This window comes from Gekko japonicus, unplaced genomic scaffold, assembly GCF_001447785.1.
Source record: "Gekko japonicus isolate JY-2015 unplaced genomic scaffold, Gekko_japonicus_V1.1 scaffold199, whole genome shotgun sequence".
NCBI classification, from domain to species: Eukaryota; Metazoa; Chordata; class Lepidosauria; order Squamata; family Gekkonidae; genus Gekko; species Gekko japonicus.
Genome location: NW_015168657.1, coordinates 440842 through 454857, shown reverse-complemented (window position 1 = coordinate 454857; position 14016 = coordinate 440842). Strand labels below are relative to the sequence as shown.

Here is a 14016-nt window from a genome sequence, read left to right as displayed (position 1 = left end):
TGCGGGGAGAGCGGGGTATAAATCTGATAAATAAATAAATGATATCTTGGAAGTTAAGCATGGTCAGCCCTGGTTGGCTCTCTAGCTTCGTCTGTCTTTTGCCTTGAAAACCATATGGGGCTGCTGCTTGATAGCACTTCCACCACCGCCACTGTTTGCCACAGAGAGGCTATAACAGATTGGGGGGGTACACTTAGCAAGTCAAATGTATTCAGATCATAAGCCTCACAGTTCCTGCAAGACTCTTATGGAGAACCAGGAAACAGAGGCAACAAGGATAGCTCAGGATAGCCTGACATAATCAAATCAGCACAGTCAGCCCTGGTCAGTATTTGGATGGGAGACCACCAAACAATGCCAGAGGCACGACACAGAGGCAGGCAAGGCCAACCATCTCTGAATATCTCCTGCTTGAAAACCCCAAGGGGTCACCATAAGTGGGCTGTGACTGGATGGCTGCAAAAAGTCCAGGAGGGACCCAAACTCCCCAGTTCCATCCTCAGATTGGGCAGATTGGGAATGGTTGGAGGAAGGAGAGGGAGTAGTACCAACAGTACAGTCCCGGCTATTCCCTCAGGAGCTGTACATGAGATTACTTTCAAAGTACTTAGATTTTCCGCCAGACTTAAGGAAAAGGATGATTTTGACCGAGAACTTCTGGTGGAATCTGGCCAGATGATGTACAAACGGGCAGTACCACAAGAAGGGATGCCAGCCCTGACCTAGATGGCCCAGGCTCGGCCACGCTTGTCAGATCTCAGAGGTTAAGCAGGGCCAGTCCTGGTTAGTACTTGGATGGGAGACAACTGAGGAAGTCCAGGGTTGCTATGCTGAGGCAGGCAATGTCAAGCCTCTAACTGCCCACAGCCTTTTCTAGTAGGATGTAGGCAGAGTGGGAACACCATTCCAAGCTAAAAACTAACCATCAGATGTTTTTTCCCCAAGCTTTATTCCCTGATACCAGAGGCTACCAAGAGACTCAAGGTGCCAATGGTGGACGAACCTGGGACTAGCTTGACCTCCAACTCAGTTCTACCTATGGATGCAGATAGGTTGCCCAAGACCCCAGTGATAGGGGTTTTTAGCAAGCCTTACGCAAAGACTTCAAAGTCTCAGTCTGCTCCATCAGGATGTCAATAGCAGGCTTGTCGTTTGCCAGGGCAACACATTCTTGGGCATCAGGACTAGCCTCAGCTAATAGTGGAGTCTCAAAAGAACTTAAAGACAAGCTTAAGAAGGTTGCCTTGGTGACAGTGATTGTGGTAGATACTTCACTGGACATCCTGCTGCAGTTAGCTAGAGCCATGGCATGCAGTGTAGCAGCCAGAAGGAATGAGTGGCTCAGAACTAGGATGGGGACTCTACGGCACGAGCTAAAGTGACAGCAGTTCCCTTCAAGGGCATAAACCTTTTTGGAGAGGGACTTGACAGATATCTTATTGAAGATAAAGACGTGTTCTATGTTAAAAAAAACAAAACAAAAAAACTTGTCAGTCCTGTGGTGACTCCAAAAGGATATCGTGCCCATAGCCAAAGAAGAATAAGGATGCCAGGAAAATCTTGGACCTGAAATGGCTAAACAACTGCGTCAGAACTAGAATGTTCAGGATGAAAACTCTGAACTCCATTCTGGCAGATGTTCAAGCAAAGGATGTCCTGGGATCCATCGATCTATAGGATAGGCACTTGGGAGTGGGGGGGGGCTGCTACATCAGCAGAACCATTTACACATCCCACTTCAAGAGGCTCACTGCAGGTTCCTATGCTTTGCGTATGATGGGAAACATTTTCAGTACCAGTGTTGCCTTTCCACCTGAAGTCATTCCCAAGAGAATTCACCAAGCTTATGGTAGCCATTGTAATACATCTTAGACTTCAGGGACTGTTGCTGTCACCATCTCTAGATGACATCATTGTCAAGGCCCCTTCTTACCAGCACAACGGGGAGGCATCAGAGATGGTGGTGATTTTTTTTTTAGGGACTATGCCTTTGTGGTCAACATGGAGAAGGGCAATCTAAACGCCTCTCAATCATGGGTACATCTGTGGGTGCAGATAGACACTTGGGAAAGACAACACAACATACAACTTCTGACCATAGACAGGTTGGGGGGGAAGAAAAAAAACACAAGATAGAGGGTATGGTACTGGCCAAGCTTCTGAGCATGGTGGTGTGACGTCAAGCCATGAAGTGCTTCAATGGTCAAGGTTTCATGCCGGACCTCTACAGACATTTTCCCTTACCTTACCAGGATGTGGTGGCCAGTTAGGGCTACAAGCTGGTACAGTTGCCAAAACAACTTCAGCATCAGCTGCAGTGGTGGTTGGAACCCTTTTGTTTCCAATGGGGATCCCTGATACGAAATCTAAAGAGGATGTTGATGACCACAGACGTGAGTCTGCCAGGGTGGGGAACTCACTCTCAAGGTACAATTACACAAGGGGTTTGGTCTCAGGAAGAGACCTCACTGAGTATAAAACTCAGAGCCACTAGGCTGGAGCTCTTGGAATTCTCCAAGATGCTTACAGGTCATCATGTTCTAGTCCAGACAGACAATATGACGACAAAGGCATAAGAAACCAGATTTCGGACCTTATACACAGAAGCAAGCGACCTGATCAGATCCAGCTACAGTCATTGGAGGTGGTCTATGTGGCAGGCCAGGACACTGCATTGACGGACTGGCTGAGTAGATGGAGATGAGATTGGTCCGTATGGATGCTCTGCAAGTTGGGTTTTCAACAGGTCTGCAAATGGTATAGGATGATGGAAATGGACTTCATTACCACAGACCAGAATCATCAATTTCCACGTTTCATATCCAGAGTTGAAAACCAGTGGGCAACAAGAACAGACATTCTGAACTGCGACTGGCCACAGGAATGACTGTACATGCTCCAACCGACTTAATTGTTTCACAAGGTGATTCAGAAGCTGCTGGAACAGAAGGTGGACCTAGTGCTGATAGCACCCTTTTGGCCACAAATTACTTCCAGGATCTGAAGAGATTGTCGACCATGGAACCATGATGCCTACCACTGGGAAAGGACTTTTTGACATTAGAATCAGCACAACATCCGCGGCCAGCCCTCTTAAACCTAACAGCCTGGAGGTTGAGCGGAAACAGCTAGAAGGGTTGGGTTACCCTGACAGGGTGACAGACACCATATTAGTTTTCTAGGAAGAGTTCCACGAATAGGGTGTATAACACAACCTGGCGGGTTCTTCACTCTTGGGGTGCGTTCAGACGGGGGCTTTACAACGGAATCTGTGCCAGTTGCAATCGTTGTACTTACCGGCGTTCAGACGGCGAACATCTGTCTTCCATCCCTAACCGTTGTAAAGCCCTTTAAACCGTTGCACTCTGCCACTAGGTTCCCAAGTGGTGGTATCCTGAGTGCAACGGTTGCATTCGCTTAACCCCGCCGTCTGATCACTCTCCACTTCTAGCCACTTCTGTTCGGAAGCCTGAGGCTTCCGATTTCCCCCCGCCATTTTTTAAAACTAAGCGATGTGCGCTTGGGCGAAGCTTCGCCCTGAGCGATTTTTTTTTTTTAAGCCCTTAGTGTAGTGTCTTAGAGGAGTCCGGGGCTTCAGGAAGGTCAGTTTGGTGTTTAAACTTTAAAGGTAAGTCCTTACCTTTAAAGTTTAAATGTAATATGGGGTGTTTTGAGCATGCGCAAATATCGCCATTCTGTGAATAGCTGCCTATGCGCATGCTTAAACTGAGTTTTTTTTAAAAGCCGACGCCCGCAGCATGTGAGCGGGCATACAGCGATGAAATCCGCAAAATGGAGGTGAGTGTGATCGCGTTTCAGCTGGCATAAACTGCACCGGTTCCAATCAGTACAGTTTATGCCGGCTGAAACGCCGCATCTGAACGCACCCTTGGTGTTCAGAACATTAAATGCATCAGTTAGAGGCGTCTTAGCTTTCTCCAAGATGGTTTGGATAGAGGGCTAAGCGTGAGTACATTAAAGTGACAGGCAGCAGTCATATCGGCAGTGATGGGGGCTAGCAAGGGAAGTCCCTTAAATTGCCATCCATACGTTAAGAGATTCCTAAGGGGTTACTACATGGTCAAAACCGCCACGTGCAGAGGTTTCCGACTTGGAACCCACATAGGGTCCTGAGAGTATCGTGTGGAGAACCTTGAACCCATGAAGTCTCAAGGAATTAACATTCAAGACCTAGTTTTTAGCCGGCATCATGTCAACTAGGCGGGTGTTGGAACTGAGGACCCTGTCAGTTTCCAGGGAACTTCATGTTTTCCGCACTGATAGGGTGAAGTTATGCTCAGATCAAGCCTTCGTTCCCAAGGTTAATCCAGTTCTTTCACTAGTCAGAGATCATTGTCTTGCCTTCCTTTGTCCCAATCATAGGCAGGATAAGGAAAGGGAATGGCATTGCCTAGATGTCCATAGGGTATTCAGTTTTTATGTTGACAGGCCAAGCATTGGCATGTTTCAGATACCCTATTTGTTTCCTTTAGGATATTTTCCTTACCTCAACTGGTACCACCTTTTACTTTAAGTAGGTGGTTTTAGGGGTGACATCATTGTTGCATGCAAGGCTCAGGGGCTGGATCCACCCAAACGTGTTGCAGCATATTCTCTCTGGGGGGCTGCTACATCAGCAGCTTACAGATCACTTCCATCCTTGGAGAAGGTAGATATGGTGGCCACCTGGAAGTCTGTGCACTCTATAGAGTAGAGTGCTATAGAGTAGAGAAGTTGACCTTGGCTGCGGCAGCTTTTCATTGGAGTGTGCTGCAGCACACCCTATAAACCAGAAGCTGGATTTCCCACCCTGGGGCACACTGCTATTTTATGTCCCAAGAGTAAGGACTGCTCCACTCCCAGGACCACCAGAGAATGGAAGATTTGTATTCACTTACCGTGAAGCTTCCTTTCTCAGTGGTCTGGGAGTGGGGAAGTCCTACCCACCCAGCTTTGGGGGGCAGCTTCCAGTGGTTTTTTTTTGGGGATATAGAAACTGGATGAACATTTATGAAGTTTCTCTGAGGTGCTAAAGCAAAAAAAAAGTGAGTTAATTGGGTGGGAGAGCAACAGAAGGTTTCAACCTTAGTCTACACCCACAGGAGGGGCATAAAGTTAGGCTGGTTGCCCCGAAAATCAAGTCTCACTATGGTGGGAAGAAGTGTTTTTCTTTTCCTTAGTGTGATGTTAGGGGATGCATGGCTTGGAGACAACTGGGATGTTCTCAGGGGACAGGCCCCTCCCCTTCCTGGATTGATCTGAGGAAACTGACCCTATTCCAGAGGAGGAGCCTATTCCCAAGAGTAAGGACTGCCCCACTCCCGGACCACTGAGAAAGGAAGTTTCACAGTAAGTGAATACAAATCTTCCAGTCTCTCTTTTGGTCAGTTACCACCAGTTTAGACCCCATCCGCGAGGTTTTATAGTTAGGATTTGTGGCTCCAGTATGTATTACATTGCACTTGTCCACATTGAACCTCATTTGCCATGTTGACACCCACTCACCCAGCCTCAACAGATCCCTCTGGAGCACCTCACAGTCCTCCCTCGTTCTCACCACCCTGAACAACTTAGTGTCATCCACAAACTTGCCACTTCACTGCTTACTCCCAACTCCAAATCTTTAAAGAACAAGTTAAAAAGCACAGGACTAGTACCAAGCCCTGTGGAACCCCACTGATAACTACCCTCCACTGTGAAAACTGCCCATTTATACTCACTCTCTGTTTCCTATTAATTAACCAGTATTTAATCCATGAGAGGACTTGTTATCTTATCCCATGACTACTAAGTTTACTTATGAGCCTTTGATGAGGAACTTTATCAAAAGCTCTCTGGAAGTCTAGGTAAACAATATCTATTGGGTCACCCTTGTCCACATGTTTCTTCACCCCCTCAAAGAACTCTAAAAGGTTAGTGAGAACTTCCCTTACAGAATCCATGCTGTTTTTTCCTCAATAGCTTTTATCCATCAATATGCCTACTAATTCTGTCATTAATAACAGATTCCGTCAACTTACCTGGCATCGATGTTAGATTGACAGGCCTGTAATTTCCCGGATCACCTCTGGAACCTTTTTAAAAAATGGGGCTTACATTAGCTACCTTCCAGTCCTTTGAGACAGATTGCATATTTTTGACAGGAGATAACACAAGTTCACTTTTGAGTTCTTTCAGAACTCTTGGATGTATGCCATCTGGGCCTGGTGATTTGTCAGTTTTTAATTTGTCCATCAGTTGTAGGACCTCATTTCTTGTCACCTCAGTTTGACTCAGGTCTTTCAACACCCCTCCTGAAATCGATGGTTCTGGAGTGGGCAATTCTCCCATCTTCCACAGTGAAGACAGATGCAAAAAATGCATTCAGCTTCTCTACCATTTCTCTGTCATCCTTTAGTAATCCTTCGACCTCTTGCAGGGCTCTTTTTGTAGCAGGAACTCCTTTGCATATTAGGCAACACACCCCTAATGTAGCCAATCCTCCAAGAGCTTACAGAGCTCTTCTTACAGGGGCTACTGTAAGCTCTTAGAGGATTGGCTACATTAGGGGCATGTTGCCTAATATGCAAAGGAGTTCCTGCTACAAAAAGAGCCCTGCCTCTTGGTCATCCAAGGGCCCCACTGCCTCCCTGGCTGTTTTTCTGCTACTAATGTATTTGAAGAAATTTTTATTGTTGATCTTTATGTTTTTTGCAATATGTTCCTCATAGTCCCTTACTGCCCATCTGATCATCGACTTGTATTTTATTTGCCACAACCTGTGCTCCCTTTTATTTACCTCACTCGGACTAGCTTTCCACCACCTAAAGGAATCCTTCTTACCTTTTACTGGTTCCATTACTTTGTTTGTTAACCATGCAGGCCTTTCTAAATACCTATTTGTACCTTTCCTAACTTGCGGTTTACATTTTATCTGAGCTTCTAGGATTATAGTTTTAAATAGTTTCCAAGCTTCCGAATGGGATTTGACCCTATTTACCTTTACTTTCCATTTCTTCTTCACAAGCTCCCTCATTTGATAGAAGTTACTTTTTCTAAAGTTAAAAGTGATTATGTTGGTCTTTTGGGGCAACTCCCTATTTACATTAATGTTTAACTTAATAGCCTTATGGTCACTGTTCCCAACCCATGCTATTACATTTACTTCTCTCACCAAGTCTTGGGCATTATGTAGGACCAAGTTGAGGATCGCCTGTTCCCAGTAGATTCTGTGACCATCTGCTCCATGGTACAATCATTGAGAGTATCTTTTTCTCCTGACTTGAACACATATTGACCCAATCAATGTGTGGGTAATTAAAATCACCTGTTATGACAGTTATTTCATCTTTCCTTAATTCCTTTTGCTATTTTTAAATCATCCTCTAACCTTTGCTCTGGTGGGTGATAACAGACTGCCAGGGTTAAACTTCCTTTTGAGCACACTTACATTCTCAATCTTACTGGACTGTATACCCTCTCTGACATACAGAACCACTCCACATTCTTCATTTGCCCAACAGTGGCTTTGAATTCACACAACAGAAGTGCTCGTTCTATCCATGAGATAATCATGAGTGGCACATCATTAAGTAATTCTATTATCAGTTAAACCCCCTTCTGCTAACTAGCTGGGAAAGGTCAAATAATTGTATGCAGTGGTGTGGAAAGGCTTATTGTTGATATGTCCTGGGAAGGATGGCAAAGGACTTTGTTAATGTTGTTTGCAAATGGAAGATTAGGATCCCCGGGGAACATATCCCTTCTGGCTGTTTGGTTGCTGTTGTTTAATTTAATCTGTTGTCTGCAGGCGTAGTTATAAGGATATATTTTTGCAAGGTTGTTGAACTCTGATGCACTCTTATTGTCAACTACAGATTGGTAAATATAGATATGTCTTGCGGCCAGTGATATTTTTTAAAACCAGTAGCCATGAACAGTTGTTCAGTCCTACTGGAGAATTATAGCGTTGTTTGTATTAGTCTTTTCTGCCTTCTCAGTAGTATACTGTTGGAACAAACATATAAAATACTACATATAGTTTATTTAAAGAACCCTGAAATCTGTGCCTTGTGCTAATTAGAGTGTTATAAATCATTACATTGAGGGTTAGGGAAGATCAAAATTGATAGCAGTGGGATTTTGATAATCTTGTTAGTGAACCAATCCCTGGCATAGGCTATTTATTTGTAGGGACTAGTAGTTTCTTCTTTAATTGCTGGTCTAATTTTAGACATCACAGAATGAGAAAGCACATTAATTTCATCTATATCCCAAAACAGATCTAGAAACTGAGGTTGGTCAGATGAAAGAGTTGCAGTGTAGTGAAAACAAATCCTATTTAAATAAGACCAGTTCCAATAATTAGTTAAATTTAATCCCTGTGTTTATTTGGTTTGCACAATCAAATCTACAGTGAGATTTGCATAATCTTATTTTCTCAGCTTTCTGCTTGTTCTTTTTTCTTTGTGTTTTCCCATGGAAGAAACAGATGATGCAAGAGCTCTTATTTTTGGATGAAGATGTAGATTTTTAATAGACCAACGCGATTCCATTGACTGACTTTGGCAGGGAAGTCAGGCAAGCAGAACCAAAAATAATTACTTTTCATGTCAGGAACAAAAAAGTTAAGATGATGAAGAAAGAGCTTGCGAAAGATGTATGTGAATCAGATCACTGACAAAATTATGGAAGCTCTAACACACAAAGCATCAAATGATCTCTTTTTTAAAAAAATAGGCGAAGACAAAATTATAAACCATCAAAATCAAGTTTTCAAATTAAAGCATAAATTTGGATTTAAGCATCTGCAGCAATTACTAATAATTTAAATTGATTCCATTGTTAACCAAAGGTTTGGGCTACCCTTTCCTATGCAGCACATAAGAATCACTTGACAGTAAATTAAAAAAGAAGTGAGGTACATAGATAACTGCATATCCAAAAGTGTTACCAAGATATACTTTCTGAGTGCATTTGAATCCTTGTGTCATCCATTTAACATGGAATATCAAGGCTTGGGTCCTGAACTCTTTTCCATTCCTGCTTGGAGAAGAAAGGGCAATTTTCACCAATTTCTTCCTCTCACTGGAACTCCTCACTTTGCTCCGTATGATGTTCATGGGGCTTCACTATCCCATGGAGGAGTATAATTGGTAGGGAGCACAATACAATACAATCACCGCTTGGGATTCAGGTCTGTGCACCACCGTACTGCTAACTGCAAGCCCCTTTAAAGGGTCTTTTTGCAAGCGGAGCTGTGGCCAGTGACAGCCCCTCTCCCTCCTTGCTGAAAGAATTAAAGGGCCCTCCCCACTGATCAGCTGAAGCCCTTTAAATCTCTGCAGGAGGGGAGGGAGAGGGGTGGCCACTCTTGGGGGTGGGCTTGGAGGTGGGGCTTCCCCCACCGGCCAGCTGGCCAGTGGCAGATTGGAGCCCCCAGAAGCAGAAGAACCCCTACCTGGACCTGGGGGCTGGCAACCGTAGTGTGTGTGTGTGTGTTTGTCTCTGTCTGGAAGTCATAACAACCTCGGACAACTCTACTGGGGCATGGACAATGTCCAGAAAAGTGGCTTGATCGCCTGCCTCTGCCTCTCAGCCCTGGTATTCTTTGGAGGTCTTCCATCCAAATAGTTGCCAGGGTTGGCCCTGCTTAGCTTCTGAGATCTGACATGATCAGGCTTGCCTGGGCTATCCAGGTCAGGGCAAGATGGGTTTGCTAAGAATTCAAAATTTGCTGGAAGAAGGCGGGGCAATAGTCTAGCAACATGGTTGAGTTTTCTCAGGGCTCTGAGACTCACCAACTTCTGGAGCTTTTTTAGGGGTCCATTTGGTTCTCCTTGGTCCCATCGGTTCGTTGGGAGTACGAACTGATTGCAGAGGACTTTTATATCTGAGCTCCCCCCGTTTGTGGCAACAACGGGTGTGGAGTCAGAATCGTCCTAATGCAGGAAGCACCGAAGACCAACCGTGATAGCACGACTGACAAGCTGTATTACCCCTTTACAAAGAGCCTTCAAACCTCGTCATACCATCTAGGCGAAGAACCTGTGAGTACTTTCTCTTTCTTAACAGTTTTCAAGCTTGGAAAACAACTTTTATTTGCCCCTATAAATTTTCCTGAGAAGCTAAAGGAGGTGCTGAGGAATCTTCCCTCACTCATTCCTATGATAAGCGGCGAAACAGAGCTCCGGAGCGTCAACATCAATATAAATACAAAGGGCAGAGTAATATATTGAAATCTCCTATCTGCTATTTGGAAAACACCTTAAATATTGAAGAACAGTGACTTACTTTATTTATGGGGTCTGGACATGAAATAGCAACGAAGCCAGCACTTTTAATGGCGTAATTCCAAAGAGATGATTGTTTACAAGAGTCTCTGCTTAAGTGCGAAATGGCTTTTTTAGCACAAATCAGAGAGGACTGGCAATTGTCAAAAACTGTTTGGGATGAGATTATTCTACGAATACAAACTAAAATACTTGAAGCTATCTCTCCATTTTTGGAACAAATCGAGAGTGTTTTTGAGAGTGAACAGACTAGTTTACTTGAAATAACAGACCCTTCATTGCAAATGACGCCATCCTTGTCCCAAAAGCTCAACTGATCTGGAGATGTGATCCCGAATACGAGAGAAGTAACAAAAGGCTACTCTGACTGCTTAAAGTCCCCAGTTTTCTTAGTTATCAAGCACAACGAGGCGTTTATACAGGCTGTGGGTTGTTTGATTTCGCATACAAGCAGTTTGGAAGGGGAGGGGGAGAACTTCAAAGCGTCTTCAGAAAAGGAACAGACTTCCAAGAGCTGCTATATAAGTAAGATTGAGACCTTCAAAGATCAAAGGCACAGGGGATTAACAATTTTGGGGAGACATTTGCAGGGTAAACAGAATAAATATAACCTGTATAACTAATTTGTAGCAATATATCTTGATTGTTTGCATGGTGAAACTGACTAATAAGAAGATTTACCTAAAGTGAACTCTCAAACTGCAAAAGAAAAACAATAACAATAACACATATTTGTTCATATATTATTTCTTTCTGCCTTCTTTTCACTGAACCTTTACTGATACTTGCTAAATGACTGATTAAGAATATAATCTGTAGTTACAAATATTGACTATCTTTATTGTCTTAACTGATTAGTGAAAGTTAGAAGTAATGGTTGGTTTATTTGAAGCAATATGTTTTGGATATTTGTAATGCTCTACCTGATGGTTGATAAAAATTAAAGGGTAGTTTTGACTCTTAAAGTGGGCCTTGTAGGGGAAAAACAAAAGTAATGGGCTAATTACCTAGAGAAGGTGTAATGACCCTAAGTGTTGTGAGAGAAAAGAGGGATCTATATAGTGTGAGGTGAAAGTATATTCGCATTGTAAAGTTGAGAGTTGATGTTATGGAGAAAATATAAATTACTATGTTTAGGTTTGCAAACGGGGATTTTGAAAGCTAACAATACTTTTTGAAATTTTGAAAGAATATCTTAAAGGGACTAGATTGATATTCTATAAGAAATTTGAACTGTCTAACTGCTGTGATATACCTGTGTGTTTTTTTTCTGTTATATTTTTATATTTTTATTGTTATAAAACTGATTAATAATAGTAATAGCAGGTAGGATATAGAAAAAATGAATTGTTTATTGGAATTTTACTTAATGTCATCTGTTGTGGACTATAGATTAACAAAGGGGAAAAGGGAATTATGTCTCTAAAGATGTTATGAACGAAGCAATGGCTAGATACCTTTGAAGTGTATGGCTCTCTTTTTTATTTTATATAACTCTTTAAAAAACTAATAAACCTTGCCCACCAACAATGGGCAAGCAGGGGGGGAAAAAAGAATTCAAAATTTGCTGCTTGCTAATATTTTGCCTATTTTATTCTCTTTTGCACTGACCTACAGGTTGTTGCTGATACTAACATCAGTGCCATAGCCAGCCAGCTAGAGAGCATGACCGCTGGCACTAATCTGAGTCCACCTATCAAACACCATCCTGAGGATCTAGAGTAAGTATGCATGTTCTCTTAATGCTTTGGGTATTCTAGAAGAGGCCAGATTACTGCTCCAAAGAACTGGGGGGGGGGAGCTTTCTGTTAACAGATATTAGATTTATAATACGATTCTGTTGCTTCCTCTGTGGTGTTTGAATATACATTATGTTTTAACTTTTTTTCCCTATACCAAGAGATTATGGATTTATAAGTTTTGTGCTGCTCTCTTTTCAGAGCTTGTCCTTTCTGCTGGTTCTGTGATCTTTGTTGATACTCGTCTTTTAACTGTTTCTGTATTTGACCTTTGGTAGCTGCCTAGACAGTAAAAGATGAGAGTACAAGATAAAAATGTCTTAAATAATAACAAACAAATACATTTGTCAAGGGTAGAATAAGAATTTTGAGCTTCTATCATTTTGCCAGCTGTGAAATTTTGAATCCCATAAACTGCTGTCAAGGTTTGCATTTAGATATATTTGACAGGCTTACACTTGTTACCATATGGTACCATATGTTTGTGGCATATGGTACGGTGGTAATGATTTGCTAGTGGTATGCTGAGATCAGGAAAGTATTTGGGAGAGACAAGGTGCCTAAATTCTGGTTCCTCCCCATGTAATTTGAAATAATAGAGATACATGCAACAAAAGATGAAATGCATAGAATAGTTTAATGCTGTGCATTTAATGCATTTAATTCTGTGCTGTGCATAGGTTTTCACTCTTCAGTAGGATAAATTATTTGATTGATTGGTGTACTTTGGGCAGAATTTTTTTCTCCCAGATCACTGTGTAAAAATCCATTGATGTGTCTTCACATTTGGCTGAATTACTTTGGAGCATTATCTAATATTTGTAACATAGTGCACCTTTCTTTTGCACTTCACGTGTGCCACACAATGACCTAAGTAATTTCTTACTCAGAATTGCATTGTTAACAGAAATTCTGCATATACATCATATGATTCAGAATTTTATGGCAAGCAGAATCTCTTTTAAAAGTTGATTTCTAAACCTTGTGGACTGGGGGGGGGAGTATGGGTGATGCTTTCTAAAAATTTAGCAAGGGGGGATGGAAGAGAAAATCCATAAGAGGTTAAGGAATGGGATCATTGCCCTTTCTAACAATAAATTATACAACTAAGCAAATATATGTAGATTTTCTCAGTTTCATATATTGCATACACTGCACAGTTTTGCTTTTCTTGGTATAGATGTGCACAGTTCTGCCCTTTGGAAGCTGAATGTGGAACATCGTGCCTCTATGTGCAAAACTGACTAGGTGACTTTTGAATTACATCCCAGTCCTGTTGTTTTATGAGTATAGGTTTGCTATGTACTCTTAATTCCCCCTTGTATCCCCAATGTTCAGCATTCGTCAAAATACCATGTCCTCTTTTTTGGTGGATAATGTAAATATTTTTGCTTTCAACTGCTAATATAACTGCTAATATCACAAAAACATGCAAGTGTGAATCTTTTTTGGTTTTGCTCTTTTGATTTATTTCTGACAACCCACTCCCCAGAGTTCCCCCCCCGACATATTGTCATCTTGATTCTGCTCCTGTCTTCTTCTCTTTTTTTGCTTGAGATGGGTTTTGACAACTACAATTCCAGATGATCTATCCTTAGAGAAATTAAATAAATGCGGAATGGCTTTCAGCATTTTCCCTCAGAAAACTTCAAGATACATGCTCCATAAAGTTTTGGGGAGATAATTTTTAAATCTTTTAATCCTTTGATTCATGAAAATTATCAAGCATTCAGTAACATTTAGTCACTGGGATTAAAATTATTCCCTGAATAATAGGAATTGCTTGTATCCAGCAAACAGTCAGTAGCATGAATCTCACAGAATGGGACTTTTTTCTTCCCCCTGTCATGCTGAATCCCATGAACCTCCCCCACATTAAGGTTACCAACCTCCAGATGGGGCCTGGAATTCTCACAGAATTACAACCGTTCTCCAGACTAAAGATATTAGATCCCCTGGAGGAAATGGCAGGTCCAGAGGGTGGATTCTGTGGTATCAAATCTCTG

At 42.3% G+C, this 14016-nt stretch overlaps 1 protein-coding gene across 1 annotated transcript in view; it reads left to right on the top strand.

Moving 5' to 3' along the window:
* The window catches only part of INADL (InaD-like (Drosophila)), a 250101-nt gene that overhangs the window by 230561 nt on the left and 5524 nt on the right, over nucleotides 1-14016 (top strand). The window contains exon 42 of the mRNA XM_015415230.1: nucleotides 11889-11992. Coding sequence (XP_015270716.1) covers nucleotides 11889-11992 — 104 coding nt within the window. The remainder of the gene's footprint in view (nucleotides 1-11888; nucleotides 11993-14016) is intronic.